At 36.8% G+C, this 18,384-nt stretch overlaps 2 protein-coding genes across 13 annotated transcripts in view; one reads left to right on the forward strand and one right to left on the reverse strand.

Moving 5' to 3' along the window:
• LOC126267997 (myosin heavy chain 95F) overlaps positions 1 to 10,663 on the forward strand; it is a 380,222-nt gene extending 369,559 nt beyond the window's left edge. For all 12 annotated transcript variants that reach the window (XM_049973362.1, XM_049973367.1, XM_049973370.1 and 9 more), the window contains 2 exons: positions 9,413 to 9,637; positions 9,744 to 10,663. In XM_049973362.1, coding sequence (XP_049829319.1) covers positions 9,413 to 9,637; positions 9,744 to 9,898 — 380 coding nt within the window. In that variant the 3' untranslated portion in view covers positions 9,899 to 10,663. The remainder of the gene's footprint in view (positions 1 to 9,412; positions 9,638 to 9,743) is intronic.
• A 2,002-nt stretch (positions 10,664 to 12,665) lies between these two features.
• The window catches only part of LOC126267998 (fatty-acid amide hydrolase 2-like), a 333,574-nt gene continuing 327,855 nt past the window's right edge, over positions 12,666 to 18,384 (reverse strand). The window contains exon 11 of the mRNA XM_049973374.1: positions 12,666 to 13,043. Coding sequence (XP_049829331.1) covers positions 12,942 to 13,043 — 102 coding nt within the window. The 3' untranslated portion in view covers positions 12,666 to 12,941. The remainder of the gene's footprint in view (positions 13,044 to 18,384) is intronic.

The raw sequence follows: 18,384 nt of genomic DNA on the forward strand, positions 1-18,384 counted from the left end.
CTATTTGATTTTGTATTTATAACCCTGTATTCACCTGACCAAAAGTCTTGTTCCTCCTGCCACCGAACTTCACTAATTCCCACTATATCTAACTTTAACATATCCATTTCCCTTTTTAAATTTTCTAACCTACCTGCCTGATTAAGGGATCTGACATTCCACGCTCTAGTCCGTAGAACGCCAGTTTTCTTTCTCCTGATAACAACATCCTCCTGAGTAGTCCCCGCCCGGAGATCCAAATGGGGGACTATTTTACCTCTGGAATATTTTACCCAAGAGGACACCATCATCATTTAATCATACAGTAAAGCTGCATGTCCTCAGGAAAAATTACGGCTGTAGTTTCCCCTTGCTTTCAGCCGTTCATAGTACCAGCACAGCAAGGCTGTTTTGGTTAATGTTGCAAGGCCAGATCAGTCAATCATCCAGACTGTTGCCCCTGCAAGTACTGAAAAGGCTGCTGCCCCTCTTCAGGAACCACATGTTTGTCTGGGCTCTCAACAGATACCCCTCCGTTGTGGTTGCACCTACGGTACGGCCATCTGTATCGCTGAGGCACGCAAGCCTCCCCACCAACGGCAAGGTCCATGGTTCATGGGGGTATTATAAAGTCAATGTTCATTAATGCTCGCAGCCAAAGATTCTATGTCTACATTAACTTTCGTTTGATTTGACGAAAAAATACCAATTGCTGCATTGTGTTGTGTAATGTAGCAATCGAAAATAATTAAAGTTCTCACAGATTAAGCTTTGGATTAAGCCCTGTCCACACAAACTCCCTATCTCACTTCCCTGATCTCATTTAAAATATGAATTAGCACTTCTTTTTAACAATAAAAATTTTCCTTCTCACAAAGACAATTTCTATCAGGGAAGGTGGAATGCACTTCTGAAATTAAAGTTTTTATTACTTTCATTCTGTATATTTTCACAATTAAGTGCTCACACAAGCTAACACAGTACAGACTACATGGGACAAGATGAGCTGAGACAAAATGACAGTGAGACACTTTTGTCTCAACTATTTATAGACTTATACAAAACAGAAGTTGATGTAAATATAACTTCTTAATCCTAAACGTTCTAAGTACACTACTTATTATTTTGAAATGGTTATTCTCAAATAATTCACAATTATACAGAAATATTAACCAAGTTATTTAAAATCATGGTTTATGGCCATATAAGAGTGGCTTCGTTTGCTCCCCAACTGGGGACAGTGAATAATTGTTTTGCTGGCCTGAGTCCAGAAGGAGCCACAATATCATACTCATGAAATTTTAGGCTAAGCTCTCAAAGTTAGTTGTGAGCCTAACAATTTGCTCTCTTAACAATTTTCATTCCTTAAGTACGGCAACTTAAAACTAAATGAACCCAAAAGGTTGCTTACTATAAACATCAATTATTTTTGATTTTACAAACAGTTTTACACTTTTCTTTCATGTCACTTCGCGTACTGTCTTCCTTTGTAGTAGCCAGATCGATGATCTCAAGAAGTTTGAGTGCACAGATGTGCCAACCCACTTGGTCTGTGGCTGGCGGTTGTTATGTCCGTAGGTACAACCCTTTTCACAAGTAATTCTACCGAGCTTATCAATTAGTCTTTTTCCATTTTTCTTTTAACATGTCATCACAATTTATCATTTTACACTTGACGTTACAAGATTGTGACTATAAATGGTTAAGTACACATGAGTAATGATGGTTTAAATGGTTCATTGGGAGCTTAGCAGACATTGGTAGCTGCAGTTTTACACTTTTCTTTCATGTCTTTGCATTTCGCTCATGCTACTGCAGGCCAACGACTCATGCATTGTTGTTAAAGTCTTTCCTCCCACTGTTTCCCTTCATCCATCATTCATCATCAGTGAGAAAAGTGCAAGCTGAGTTTCACAAAAGCGATGCTTTCTAAAACCATGATGATTCACAGACTCAAGAAAATTGATTATATTCGATCTGAGAGTCTGTTCAAACAATCTGCAGAAAATTGATGATAGGGATCTTGGTCAGCCTGCCTCTGAATTGCTTCAATGTCTTTCTTCAATCCATTAGCAAAACCACTATGCTCGATCTGAATAAGAAACAAAACTCTAATCTCAAAACATATTAGGACCAAGTGACCTCCCTTGATTTTACATGCAGACTTTAATTGTGATGAGGAAATAGTTTATCAATGAAATATGATACAGGAAAATCTTTTCTATCACAATAAGCACAAGTTTATAAAATTTCACTCGTGCAATTATGTTTTACAGATGTGCATACTAGAAAGATTCAATTATTATTTCATATCTATTTTCAGCAGCTCGCTGGTGTCTTGGGCTCCACAAATAATTGGAACTTTCCTGGTGAAATAATGAGCCATGCTGCCTCTATAGCTGTCTACAATTGCACAAGTGTTGCTGGTGCAGGACTTTTTGCACAAACTGACCTCTTGATTATGTCCCATAAATGTTCAGTAGGATTCATGTTGCATGATCTGCATGGCTAAATCTGCACTGGAATTGTGCATCTGCATCTATATCTACATAAATACTCTGCAATCCACCATACAGTGCATATTGTAGGGTACCCCATACCACTACTAGTCATTTTCTTTCATGGTCAACTCGCAAATAGAGTGAGGCAAAAGACTGCCTAAGTGCTTCCATATGAGCCCTAACTGCTTGTATCATATTTTCATGGTGCTTACACGTAACGTTTATTGGAGACAGTAAAATCATTCTGCAGACATCATTCTGTCAGTTCTCTAAATTTTCTCAGTGGTGCTCCTCAAAAAATAAATAAATAAATTAAAAAAAAAGACCTTCACTCCAGGAATTCCCATTTGAGTTCCTGAAGTATGTCCGTAACACTTGCATGTTGTTCGAAGCTACCAGTAATGGATCTAGCACCCTGCCTCTGATCCCAAAAACTCGATCAGTACCCAAGATGAACCATACTTTCCTCAAATTCTCCTAAAAAACTGAACTTGACAATTCGCCTTCCCTTCCACAATCCTCACATGCTCGTTCTGTTTCATATCACATTGTAATTTTAAACAATGTGACTGTGTCAAGCAGGACACTACTAGTGCTGTATCCGAACACTATGGGTATGTTTTTCATACTCACCTGCATTAACTTACATTTTTCTACATTTAGAGCTTGCTGCCATTCATCACACCAACTAGAAATTTTGTTTAAGTCAACTTAAATCCTCCTGATGTCACTTAACTTCAACACCTTACTGTAAACCACAGCAGCATCACTGAAGAACTGCAGATTGCTGCCCACGCTATCCACCAAATCTTTTATGCATATAGAAAATAACAGCAGTCGTACCACACTTCTCTGGGACACTTGTGGTGATACCCTTGTCCATGATGAACACTCACTGTTGAGGACACTATGCTGGGTTCTATTACTTACGAAGTCTTTGAACCATTCACATGTCTGTGAACCTGTTGCATATGCTTGTATCTTCCTTAATAGCCTGCAGCGGAATACCATTACACGCTTTCCAGAAATCTAGAAATATGGAATCTGCCTGTTTCCCTTCATCCATCGTTCAGAGTATATCATGTGAGAAAAGTGCAAGCTGAATTTTGCAAAAGCGATTCTTTCTAAAACCATGATGATTCTCAGACTCAAGAAAATTTATTATATTCGATCTGAGAGTCTGTTCAAACATTCTGCAGAAAATTGATGCTAGGGATCTTGGTCAGTAATTTTGCAGGGCTGTTCTTTTGCCCTTCTTATGTACAGGAGTCACCTGTGCTCTTTACCAGACACTTGGGACTTTGCACTGGGTGAGAGATTTTCGATAAATGCAAGCTAGGTAAGGGGCCAATGCTGTAGAGTACTCTTTGAAAAACTGAATTGGGGTTCCGTCCAGACCTGGTGGCTTATTTGTTTTCAACTCTTTCAGTTGTTTCTCCGTGCCAAGGTGCTTATTACGATATCATCCATGCAGGAGTCTGTTCAGTGATTAAATGATAGTTTGTTGGTATGGTTCTCCTGTATGAATGATTTCTTGAATGCGAAATTTAAAACTTTGGCTTTCATTTTGCTATCTTCAACTGCTGCACAAGACTGATCAACAAGTGACTGGATGGAAACTTTAGGTCCACAAAGTGATTTTACACAAGACCAGAATTTTCTCGGTTTATCTTCTGCCAGATCTTTTGCTCATGTATAATGATGGAAGTTGTACACTTCGTGGGGAAAAATTTGTAGTCTGCTTAAACTTTGCCTGTAATTCCTCTACATCCATCCTGTTGGAACTAAGTGTTTTCAGTTCACTGTCTAAGGGAGATGCTAACAACTGGTTATCTGCTCTCTTTTGTAGAAACACTCTTATAGCCTTCTTAACTGATTTATTAACTTTCATAACTGTAGTTGCTATGATGACATCATGATCGGTAGCTATAGTGAAATAATGATCACTATTACCCATTTGTATAGTGACACTGTCAATAAGGCCCAGCCTATTTGCAACTACAAGATTTCAGATATTTCCTTTGCATATAGGCTGCTGAACTAACTGCTCAAGACAGTTTTCAGAAAAAGTGTTCAAGAGTACTTTGCATGAAAGTCTGTCTGTACCCCCTGCAGTGAATCCATAATTATCCTAGTTTAAACTTGGTACATCAAAGTCGCCTCCAACTAGTATTGCATGATCTGGGTCCCTACAAGCTACTGTCCATAGACTTCCTGTGAATGACTAGAACTGCCTCAGCAGAATCGGGTGACTAGAAAAAACATCCAACAATGAACTTGGTTTCCCCTAGACCTGTTATACATGACCAGATAACTTCACTGTCACACTGAACTTTGACCTGAATAGAGACAATATTTTTGTCAACTGAAATGAACACTCCTCCTATGGCCTTTAGTTATTCCAGTATAGGTTCCATAACTTGCTAAATATCTCTGAGCTTTCTGCTTTGTGTTTCAGCCAGCTCTTGATCCCAAGAAGAGATGCTGGGCAATGTCTGCTGCCCTAGCCTGTTAACACAAATTTTGCTGCACTGTCCTAATGGATACAGTTGTCCTATATCCCACATAGATTTCTGCAGTTATTTCATGCAATGCTAGTTGTGTGTTAGCACTGACAACTCTACACAAATGCTGCTGCACTCAGTAGTTAAGTGAGGGCCATGGGCCACAGCATTGTCTGTGGTGAGGAGTAATGCCTGAACTGTGGTATTCTTGATACACTCTTGACAGTGTTGATCTCAGAATAATATTGACTTATCTAATGATTTCCAGAATGGAATGTCTGATGTGTCTCCCTCCAACTACCATTATGTGTTCAAAGCCTGTTAATTCCCATTGTGTGTCAATAATCATGTCGAACATCTTGTCATGTGAATCACCTGAGTACAAATGACAGCTCCACCAACCCACTGCCCTTTTATATCTTGTGTACACTTTACTACACCACCATCTGTATATGTGCATATTGCTATACCATAATTTTGTCACTTTAGTGTATTATTATCTGCTCATTCTTGGCTTGTTTGAGTTATTGTGACATCATTGGAGGCACTGGATTTATAATTGTTTTTAGAGTTCGTAAACTTGCACACATTTTTGTGGTCTTGTATTTCTGTTTGATGGATTCCATACTCATAGGACAGCTTTTTTAAAAATAGTCTATCATTCTCTTCCTTTGTTGTTAATATTTCAGCTTTTAATGTCTGAATGTCCTTTTGAAGCAGTTTTATAATCTCCATTTTATGAATCTCTTTCTGTTTCTGTTTGATGGATTTGATGCACACAGTATGTTTGATGGATTTGATGCACACAGTACTGCTTTTCTCATATTAATCTCTCATTTCCTTTCTTGAGGAAATTTGATAGTTTTTTTTTATTTTGTCTGTCTCAGTTGCATGAGTGATGTCAAAGTTTGATATGCTTTTGTATGTTTGTTGGGTGAGATGGTATGACTCTCGTTAGGCTTCAGAACTTCATATTCAGCAGAATTGACAAACTAGATTCCTTTAGAGTCCCAAAAAATGGTGTTCATAATCTTGCTTGCTGTGAGAATTTGGCTGTTTGTTGGGTGAAGTGGCAAGACTTCATGTAAATGACTGGTGTTTTTCCACCTCACCATCATAAGAAAACCTTAATTCATCCATCATTGGTCACTGTTTTTCACAGTAGGCTTTCTCCTTCAGCACTGTAATGAAAAAAGAAGCAGTCATCCATTTAGTTTTGTAGGTCTCGAAAACAAGTTTTTGAGCCTCCGTACAAGTGGTGCCCTAATTTTTTAGCCATGATCTCATGCAAAAGTGTCTGATAAATCTGTGAAATTTTGTCTGACAGATGAGATATCAAAAATCTGTGAAATTTTGTCTGACAGATGAGATATCAAGAAATGTGAATTACAGCAAATATTGTTGTCACTTTTCCTTATGAGTTCATTGCTGACTATAAAATGATGGCCACTGATGTTATTATTTACATTTACATTAACATTTATACTCTGCTAGCCACCCAATGGTGTGTGGCGGAGGGCACTTTACATGCCACTGTCATTACCTCCCTTTCCTGTTCCATTTGTTTATGGTTTGCTGGAAGAACGACTGCTGGAAAGCCTCCATACGAGCTCAAATATCTCTAATTTTACATTTTTGATCTCCTCGGAAGGTATAAGTAGGGGAAAGCAATATATTTGATACCTCATCCAGAAACGCACCCTCTCGAAACCTGGACAGCAAGCTACACCACGATGCAGAGCTCCTCTCTTGCAGAGTCTGCCACTTGAGTTTGCTAAACATCTCCATAATGCTGTCACGCTAACCAGATAACCCTGTGACGAAACGTGCTGCTCTTCTTTGGATCTTCTCTATCTCCTCTGTCAACCCGACCTGGTACGGGTCCCACACTGATGAGCAATACTCAAGTACAGGTCGAACGAGTGTTTTGTAAGGCACCTCCTTTGTTGGTGGACTACATTTTCTAAGGACTCTCCCAATGAATCTCAACTTGGCACCTGCCTTACCAACAATTAATTTTATATGATCATTCCACTTCAAATCGTTCTGTATGCATACTCCCAGATATTTTACAGAAGTAACTGCTACCAGTGTTTGTTCCACTATCACATAATCATACAATGAAGGACCCTTCTTTCTTTGTATTTGCACTACATTACATTTGTCTATGTTGAGGGTCAGTTGCCACTCCCTGCACCAAGTGCCTATCTGCTGCAGATCTTTCTGCATTTTGCTGCAACATTTCAGAAACAATGTTCATTTGACATGGTTGCTGTGGTTGAATAAGATGCAATGTGGCTTTTTTCACTGTCACAGTTCTGAGCCCACTGAACTACTGCATGAGTCATGTGTAGCAACTGCTAGATTCCTTCCACTTCTTTTGATACCATGGAAACAGAATTATCATGAACATTTGTCATTCACTCTTAACCATATGACACCACTGATGCACAACACCTTCAGTCATCCCATTCTGTCCATATACAGCACAAATTTAGTGATAAATGTCAATAGCTTTTTTTCTCTTTTTCCCCCACTAAAAACCATCTCACAGAACACATTTAAAATTTAACATTTCAGAAACCATGTTCATTTGGCATTGTTGCTGTGGATGAATGAGATGTAATGTGGCTTTTTTCACTGTCACAGTTCTGAGCACGCTGAACTACTGTATGAGTCATGTGTAGCAACTGCTAGATTCCTTCCACTTCTTTTGATGCCATGGAAACAGTTTATCTTCTGGATAGCCTTTGTATTTGCAAGCAATGAGGGATCAACAACTGTGCATTGTTCAAAAATGTTATTTTATTGTAAACTGTATTATAATTATTTCAACACTAGGACACTGCTGAATTCCTGTTTCTAGGTCTTCCTCCTCTTTTCATCAAACAGATACATCAGCACATCACCACTTTTATTTTAGTTTTCAGTTCACTGCAGCTGGAGGTATCAGAGATTAATAACCAGATTTAATTGTATGCTGAACAGCAACAGTCCTTTGTGTAAATCATAATAATGATTAATAATGATTAACATACCACAATCTCTATCTCTGTTGTATACTCATATATCCCAGTGATTGTTGCTAAGAAACCTGTGATGGCAATCCATCATCTTCACTTCACTTTTGTTGTGGAAAGATTTGATGCCACATTGTGACTGTACTTATCTTAGCTGATAACTGTGGTGTTAAGAGTTGAACATCCTATTGACAACAAGGTCATTTAGAGATAGAGCACAAGCTTAGGGGTATGGAAGGATGGGGAAGGAAATTGGCCATGGACTTTACAAAGGAATCATCCCTGTATTTTAGAATGTAGGCTTTAATGACTTAATGGCACAGCTGCTGGTAAACCTTTCAGAATGTGAGGTCATGGTCCAAGAAACTCTTCTATTCCTGACGTTTCGTCTAGGACTGTGCTGTACACCCTCAGAGGTGCCTCTGAGGATGTCTCACATCCCGAAAGGTTTAACTACAGCTATCCCTGCATTTGTATGCAGCAATTTGGGGAAATCACAGAATACTGGAATCTGAATGCTTGGATGGGAATTTGAATCATTGCCCTCTTGAAATTAAGTCCAGTATGCTAATCACTGTTCTACCTTGCTCAGATAACTGGATAACTTATCATCTTCAAGAATGTACTCACAGCTTGTTTGTGTCACTCAGTGTCTGTTACTTATTTGGAATACATCCTCTGCCTGAAGTGAAACAGGCTGGGTGAAATTGAAAACTTTTTCTTTATCTCTTTTAAAATATAGAAGTTTCTACAGTATTTAGACCTGTGCTTCAATAGTTCAAAGGTTGTGGTTTGTTGTAGGTACATGTCCAGGTAGTGCTGTAGTGCAATCATCTAGAAAACATCATGTTTTACAATGTAAATTTCATGTTTGGCATTGTGTTCCTTGCAAATGTTTAATTTTCACCAACAGCAATATATTTGCATTAAAATTCAAAGCCTTCCTGAGAAATTCATGTTATGGAAAGAGTGGAAAATTTTGTGCACGAGTGTGAAAGTCCTTCACTCGCCTTTAGCTGACTAGGAGCATAATAATTACCTTTATTTTTGCAGTCTGTTAAGTGATTATTTCGTTATTATTGTGGCTGACACAATTTAAGCACAGTGCAGATATCAGTCATTGGTTTGTTCTGTGAAATTTTCCTGCACGAGAGATTAAATCTTTGTCTTCTGTTGTGATAGTATAATAGACTGCATTAACTGAAAAATATGAACTAAGACTGATATAATTTAATGCAAAGAGCCTAGATTTTTATTGTGTAATGTAATAAATTGTGCCTTTTTATATTATTGTTATCAAAGTAACATAAGAGAAGTCTAAAATGCATGGCATATATTGTCATTTTTTCTGGTTTTTCTTGAAAATAAGATTATTTCCACCTACTTTATTTATAATTTTCATTTGCAGCAACAAAAACCCCAAAAGTGGTACAGAAAGCACCAATATCAACAAGTACTCAACGTTACTTCCGCATTCCATTCATTCGGCCTCCTACAGTCAACAATAATCAGGGAGAAGCCTCAACATCTGTTGGAGATAAACGTGGATTGTGGTATGCACACTTTGATGGACAGTATGTTGCAAGACAAATGGAGCTACATCCTGACAAACCACCTATACTTCTTGTGGCAGGTAGGCTGCAGAAACACTTTTCTTAAAACTAATTCTCATTAAGTTTGTACTAAAGTGTACTTACGCATGGGGCTAAATCCATGAACATTTACAATACTGTTTGCAGGCATTGATGATATGCAGATGTGTGAACTTAGCCTTGAAGAAACTGGATTAACTCGCAGAAGAGGTGCTGAAATTCTGGAGCAAGAATTTGAAAAAGAGTGGGAACGTAATGGTGGCAAGCCATATGTTAAAGCTGCTGATCGTAGAAGGCAGTAAACTCAAAACTAGTTTGCTTTGTATAGTATGGCAGTGTCCCTTGAAACATGAGAAGTGCTTTTGGTGAAGGCTTTGTTTCTGCAATGTTCAGTTTTATGGATGTAAATATATTTTTATGACTGCATATTCATTTGAAAGAGTAAAATACATTTATAATATTTTTGGAATAAATATATGGTGTACTTCAGACCATTAAACTATACGTAAATCTGACATTATGAGTTTACTGAAGAGAGCAGACATAATTTTGCCTGTTACTTAAGGGACATTGCACCTTTGTGTGGTGTGGCATTTGGTTCCTAAGCCTGTGAGTGTGTGTTTAGAAAATATTTTTACAGCATAAAATGACATGCTGCAGCTTGTAACAGAACTGCATCTCTCTATTACTGTCATTCATTTAGTACTTTCTGAGGTCACCTTATTTTCACACATGAGCTGCACGTTGATAAACTAATCATTGTAATACTGTTGCCAAGTCAAAAAAGGCCTGTGTATCAAGAAATAATTTATTTTTTAAAGTGACTGTGTATTAAGATAAACATACTGTGTGTTGAAAGATTGTACATTAATTTTTGTTGTCATTGTTCAGATGCTGTTGTTTTACACTAAGACATAAAAGCCAGGTGTGCAACAAATCTTTCTTAAAGTTAGACAGTTTTGATATTTAAACATTCCATTCAACTAGTCACCTATACTATTTATCTGTCTGATGAACATGTATTTATGCATAACCTAAATAAATTTGACTTTCTGAGTTTATAAAAATGACTTGATTTTCTTTTGAGCTGAGGTATATTGTGATTATGAATTAATGAATACCTGGTAATTTGGCATCTCACATGAAAACTAATGAGCACACAGCACATGGAGCAGTGAGTGGTTTTTATACCAGTGTGTTAAAACACTGTACATCATTTTGAAATGTTAAACTCTGGTATTGTACATATACAGAAAGGTCCAAAAAAATGTATCCACTGTTTAAAAGTTCATAACTGGGAAACTAATTGACAGAGTTGTCTCATCTTTGATAGTGTAATAGCTTTTAGTTCCGGCAATCGCCACACAAGTGTTGTATTGCTTTGTTTTGTTTTGTCAGAGGACAGTCGCCAGATAGTCACTGTTTTGTTCTTAGATGTAACTAGTTACTTGAGTAAACATGGCTGGCGCAAGGCTTAAATTCAATGAAAGGAAGTTAGTTTTGAAGTGGTATTAGAAGTACGAAAATATTAATGAGGTTCAATGGCAATGGTGAAATGAGTATCAAACAGAGCCACCGACATGTTTAATGATTCATCGCATTCGAGACAAATTTGAAGCCGAAGGCTGTGTTAAAGATGTACACAAACAACGATCTGGACGACCTTTAACAGTAACAAGTGTGTTTCAACAATTCACTCGCTCAACACAGAAGTCTCTGAGACAGTGTGCCCGTGAAACTGGAGTGAGTCGCTCAAGTGTTCGGCGAATTTTGAAGACAGCAAAGTGGAAGTGCTACATCCCACGATTGCTACAAACAATGAACAAGGACAATCCATATCGCAGAATGGAGTACTGCGAGTGGTTTACTAACGTGGTGTGCAACGATGAAGAGTTTGCAGAGACGATTGTATTGTCTGATGCGGTACAGTTCAAACCCAATGGTACAGTAAATCGCCACAATTGCATCTACTGGGCCACCGAAGATCTGAACGCCCATGTAAACAAAGCCATGAATTTGCCAGGAGTAAATGTGTGATGTGGGTTGTCTTACCAGGGCTTGATTGGGCCATTCTTCTTTGACGACACAGGTGCTGGTGAGATGTACCTTCAGAAGCTTCAGACATCCATTTTTCCTGCCATCCGAGATTTGTATGGAGACGGAAGAGTTTACTTTCAACAAGATGGTGCCCCAGCCCACTACCAAAATCGTGTTAGGGCGTAGGTCGACGGAAATCTACCTGGAAGGATGGATAGGCCATAGAGGTGCTGTGGAGTATCCACCACGTTTCCCAGACCTAACACCTCTGGACTTTTACCTGTGGGGAACACTAAAGGATGTCATTTATCAACAAAAGCCACGCACATTGGATGAACTTTGAGAATCCATCGTACATTCATGTACAAATATCCAACTGAACACGTTGCAGTCAGTAGTTCGTGCTGCAGTTCTGCGGCATAGCTTGTGTGTGGATGTTAATGGTGATCATTTCGAACATCTACAGTGATAGCTTTAAGTTGAACTTTAAGCTACACTTTCACCAAAAAAGAGACAACTCTGTCAATTAGTTTGCAAGTTATGGACTTTTTTTTGGACCCTTCTGTATAAGCTTACAATGAAGAGTAAAGTAAATATCAGCTAATCCTGCATAAACAAAAAAAGTGCCCACATTTATCCACCAGGACATTCCAGCCACCAAGCTGTTACTCCTTTTAGGCACTGAGCTAGTATGGTTTTTGTTTACACATTTGTTATCAATGTAATTAATATGAAAATAACAGGCTCTTGCATTTTTCGTAAAAGTACAGAACTTGCCGTTACAGTAATGCTCCAGTCAGTAAGTAATTCCTTAGCATTGTTCATTTTGGGTACCTAATGCTAATGTCGGGTGTGTGAGATCCTTGGTTCCAGTTTCTCAGACATTATGAGGAGATCCACAGTATGTTCAAACACTGAGGACAGAGTATTGTTGCCCAAAGTGACTGACTGTCAATGTTTCTTCTTCACATATGTGTCACTGTTATAACACTATATGCATTCTTTTTCAATCCAAATGACACAAACAGGCAGTTTAAATAAACATATTTTATTGACACAACCACAGTACACTTATTGACGCAAACATGGTACACAATTTTTAATTTTGGTGTTTTACACATTTTATTGTTTTATTTGCACAAAAACACATGCACATGTGCAGCAAAACAAACACACACACAAACACGCACGCACGCACGCGCGCGCGCACACACACACACACACACACACACACACACACACACACACACACAGATTATATATAATTATTTACAATATAATTACATTGTGATGTGCAGAAATACTATGTTAACAACTGCTTTCAGGTGGTGGTACCCAGCCACCAAATTCCTTTGACAATTCTTGTGCTACAGCAATACACAGCCTGTCTTGGTGTGGAGCTGCGACCACCTACATTGAAACAAAGGTTCCATTAGATTCAGTTGTGTATCTCCTTAGGCAGATTAGATACAAGAGTCAATTTCTTATTTTTACATGATGGTGTCAGCAAAGACAATTTCAAACATGTATTGAAATCTTAAGCAAAGATCATTTATTGAAATCTTCTTCTTCAAAAAAAAAAGGTGTCCTCTTCCGTCACAAAATAAAAATAAAGTTAATAGCACTCTCCAATATGGATGTAACTCTTCTGAACTGTTTCAATCAGTCAGGACAATAATAGGTTGGCCCATAAGTTCACAGCATTTTCGATTTGCATATTAATGTTCTGGTTTCTATGGGTCTATTTTCAATTGTCATTTTTTATTTGTAGTACACTGTTGCTATTAGAATTTACATATTGTCATTTTTTCATTTGGTGATAATGAGTGGAGCTGTGGACACTAGGAAATAGGGTGCCAAGTGGAGGAATTGGGACATTTCCCACATATTCATCTGTTTGAGTTCAGTAGAGCAGTGACTGCAGTGGAGGCAGCCCAAAACATTTGCGCCATGTAAGGGGATAGTGCCCCTGGACGTAGCACGCCATGTAAATGATTTTCTCATTTTAAGGAGGATCATGTTGATATTAGTCAACATTTAGGAAGACCTTTGGGATTTGATGGTTTAAACACATTAATCCACAGTGATTCATGTCAGTGTACTCAATAACTGGCAAATGTGATGAACTGCAATCATTCCACATTGACATCTGCATGCAATGAGGAATGTTCAAAAATTTGGTGTGTGTGTATGGCATGCTGTAAGCCAAAATCACAACAGAACTTCCTTGCCTGATGAAAATGCACTCCAAGCAGGGCTTGACGAGTTCTTCACCTCAAAACCATGTGTTTACTACATTCACAGAATTGAAAAGTTATGCCAGTGTGAGCAGACTCTTGTGAATAGTGAGGGAGAATATATTACTGATGAGTAATGTCTCTGTTACATGTATCTGTTGTGTTTATTAAACTTACAGAAAAATGCTAGAAACTTATGCATCAACCCAATAATTACCAAACTGTAAAGATATCTTTATCCAAAATGAAATTCTCACTCTGTAGTAGAGTATGTGCTGATATGAAACTTCCTGGCAGATTAAAACTGTGTGCTGGGCCAAGACTTGAACTTGGGACCTTTGCCTTTTATGGGCAAGTGCTCTACCAACTGAGCAACCCAAGCACAATTCATGACCCATCCTCACAGCTTCAATTCTACCAGTACGTCGTCTCATACTCTGGAGCTGTGAGGATGGGTCGCATGTCATGCTTGGATAGCTGAGTTGGTAGAGCACTTGCCCGACAAAGGCAAAGGTCTCATGTCTCAGTCCGGCACACAGTTTTAATCTGCCAGGAAGTTTTGTAAACATCATGTATACATTTATCAGGTCATTATAGCCTTTGATTAAAAGATGTTTAGGAATCAATATGCTATTTGTGTGTTCACACCACTTCAATTCGGAATCAATATTGATTCCTAGAACCGATATGCTATTTGCAAATTAAGATTATGGCCTGTGTAACACTTCATGAATAAAAAAGAAGAAACACAAACAGAAATAATGTGAGTAAATTTAAATAAATAATCAGTGTTGATTGCAAAAATATTTTAAAAATATTTAATTTTTATGGTTACAGGTTTTAGTCTTGAATATCATTGTGAGATCATTACATGTCTCTGAAATGTAAATACCATTTTCCTTAGAGGTGATCAGGAACAAGGAGAAACAAGCAATAACAACATGTACAATAAATTTTGTAGCAATGTTTAGAAAGCTGTGTGGAGAGATGCTGAGTGGAGCAGGAACGTAGGTCAAGAGATACAACATGACCACAGAAGGAGCCAATAGGTCTAATGTGAGATTTATGATGATAAAATGAAAAAGCTTAGAATAATCAAACCGATTGCATTATAAATGAAAAAACATAAAATAGCAGGTAAAATGATTAAAATGGCCACTGTACACTACAGTTACATTTATTAAAAAGTAATTAAAATTAAATGGATAACCAATAGGAATTGGTTATGAAAACAATAACTGCTATCTATGGGCAGTGTAGCCACCCTCTTTCAATCTGCTGTCATCAACTTCTCTGACGTACGATATTTATGTTGTTATCTATTGTATATGCTTCACTGTTATATCTGTAACTCAGATGGAGCAGCCACAAACATCTTCACTGTAATGTCAACTAAATTTTGGGTTTTCAAGACAATTAATGTTAAATTTTTGCTCAGTCAATCACCCTTCATTTGTTGCTACATTACCAAATACAAGATAGATAATAATGTCTTTAGATGGTATTTATTAATTACTAATACACAAGTAATTATGGAAATCAGTTTAGTTTTTTATTAATGATATTCAATAATAATTAAATGATCGTGAATGATTGAATTATGTATAGAGGGAAAAGGAGGGTTGATCCTACAATTACTCTCAGCAATTATGCCAACTTAAATGTCTGTGATTTTTATAGTTACTCAGATATATTATAACAAGGACTGTGGTCCGTTACTATACTTCGATGCAGTCATTCAAACTTCATATGCCATTATTTTCTCAAAGTTAAGTATCCAGTTCCATTCTTATATTCAATTTAACGTCCTTGCGTATAGTCCACAGATCCTATTTAACAAAAGTGTCCTGATCCCTTCCGTAGCAAATAGTACAGAAATGCCCACTGCATCGCATGCCGCAGATATGTAGACTTATTCTGGGTGCAGAAAACAAGACAAGACAGCTAACAATACCACCTAACAGTTTACATAGTAGGATTTATAAACAAAAGTAGTCACATTAAACCCTCTTTGATTTGCCTGAGGCGCTGCTTTCCTGCGAGTGTTACTCTGATGAGAGATTATACATTGATAATTTTAATTAAAACTTTTTCAATGCCATTAATTATTTCTGATATTATTGATTACTTCTCCCCTATATGGAGCTAAGCCTGATAACATCATTCTTAATTAAAAGAGTGTTTATAGCAGCAAGTGAAAATAAAAACAAAGTCATAGAAATGTGATGTAAAGATGAATGTAATGATGCCATTAGTTGTTATGGAGATGGTAGCATGGAGCATATTGATAAAGCACTTATGTGATAAGGCAGATGACAAGCCAAAGATATACTGTTAATGGATTTTGTCAGTCACAACTGAGACAAGAACATCAATGAGCCAAAGATGTACTAGCATAGGACACTGTTGGTCAGCATGGAGATGAAAACATCAATAAGCCCAGAAGTTTCTGTTGGTTCATATGTAGTCAGCCCAGAACTTGATAATGTTAGTGTAACAGTGGCGAGAAAGAGTCTGTTAAAATATCACATTAGTTGCTGTTAGGATGATGAATGTTGTATAAGTCAGTATTTAGTGAAACATTAGATCATATGCCCCATCATAAGCATATGACTTATTAAAGTATTGGTAGTATGTATTGAAGTGACAATACTCGACAGGGAGTATACAACTGACCAATGAAGATACACAAGCTTAATGCCTGAAAATGCGTAAATGTAAGAGAAGAATAAAATGGAGTGTAAAAGTATTTACAATAATTTAAAACAAAAGATAAAGGAGCAGTAATGTACTACACCAAATCATCAAACAGGCCATAGAATGTTCATTTCTGTGCAGGCCAAACAATAAATTATCTCAAGCAGCACCCACTGCATGCTCTTTAAAATGGATGACAAAGTTATGACCTGTTTGTCCAGTGCGTTGTTGGTACAGTCGTACAAAGAACATTATTGACACCAGAGTTGAAATATATGCTATCTTGCCAACTGTATGTTTAAACTCTTTTTGAAGGAGGTTATTGATGGTAAATGCTTAAGTTCTGCCTGTATTTATTAACATTTCTTAAAATCAGATTGCCCGTACACATCATTTTAACAAATTTTGAAGCAGTTGTGACAGAAAAGTCTGAGGACTTTCATTTTAACTTATTGAACAAAAAATTAACTTCATTTAAATGAAAATCATTAGCCATAGCTATTTGTTTGAGAATAGCAATTTCTCTTTGAATGTCATTTAAATCTAGTGGGAACTTTTACATTCTACGAATTATCAAGAAAAAGACTGCTCTTTGATGTTTCTGTGGATGACAGGAAGTATCATTTATGATAGCATCTGATGGAGTAGGTTTTCTATAAATAGCAAAATAATGTTTGCCTTTAGGATTGGTAATTGAGGTTAAGGAGATTAATTCTTTTGTCATTTTCATGTGCTACATTAAATGACAATTTTGGATGAATGTTACTAAGACTTCACCTTAAGTGTCTATTTCATCTTTTGAACCTTTGCAGAACAATGATGTATTGTCTTCATATCTCCTGTAATAAATATTTTATTGATAATTTCAGGATTTCCTGTAAAGAATTTAATTTCAAAATGTCTGCTAAAATTCCAGGTAGAGAATTATTTATTACTGGTGCATATTTTTAACATTAAACCACATCATTGGAAGAAAAATAATTAAATGTAAAAGTACTTTCTAACAATTCAATAAGTTGTACTATTTCCCCTGTGCTCATTGTTTTATGTCTTAGTAGATTATTTTTGATCATATCTATAGTTTATTTAATTGGGATGTTGATATTCTTAACATCTAATGAGGCAAATCTAGCATCATCTGGACCATCTGTATGGTAAATATTGCTTGGACAAGTTCAAAGTTATCCTTAATATTATAAGTTCTTCGCATGTGTATGCAAAGTTTAAGATATCATTAAGTTTTCTCTTAAGTTTGTAAGATGGACAACATATTATTAATAATTGGATGTATTGGCTCATTTTGTTCATGTGATTTGATTTGGGCCTAAGCTTCAATAATTGTGGATTCATTACTTTCAAAGAGACCTTTTCTCATGGCAGGAATAAAGAATTTTTAATATTGATTAACTTGTTAGGTTTAGTTTGAAACTTATCAGGTTGGACCTTTGCTAATTAGTTTCATTTAAGTCATTTTCATTAAAAAATTGAATAGTTTCAGATAAATACTCATCTTCTCTAGTGATGACACGGGTATTCACTTTATCTGCCATACATAGTTACAATAGCTTTACCGATGGCAATTTATTATTTAAGCTTTTTACAATATGAAGATTGCTATTTAACTGTTGTTTACTTTTCTCTTTGTTAGTAAGTGGACTTGTTGAGTGTTGTAGATCTAGTTGCAACTTTAACCTCAGGAATTATATGTGTTATACTATTCTGGTTTCAAATTGGTGTTAATTTCTGTCTTTAGCTTTACTGAATTACACATCTCTGTAATGATTGACTTTAGAATTAAACTTGTGCATTATTTGTAG

Source organism: Schistocerca gregaria, chromosome 4 (assembly GCF_023897955.1).
Source record: "Schistocerca gregaria isolate iqSchGreg1 chromosome 4, iqSchGreg1.2, whole genome shotgun sequence".
NCBI lineage: Eukaryota > Metazoa > Arthropoda > Insecta > Orthoptera > Acrididae > Schistocerca > Schistocerca gregaria.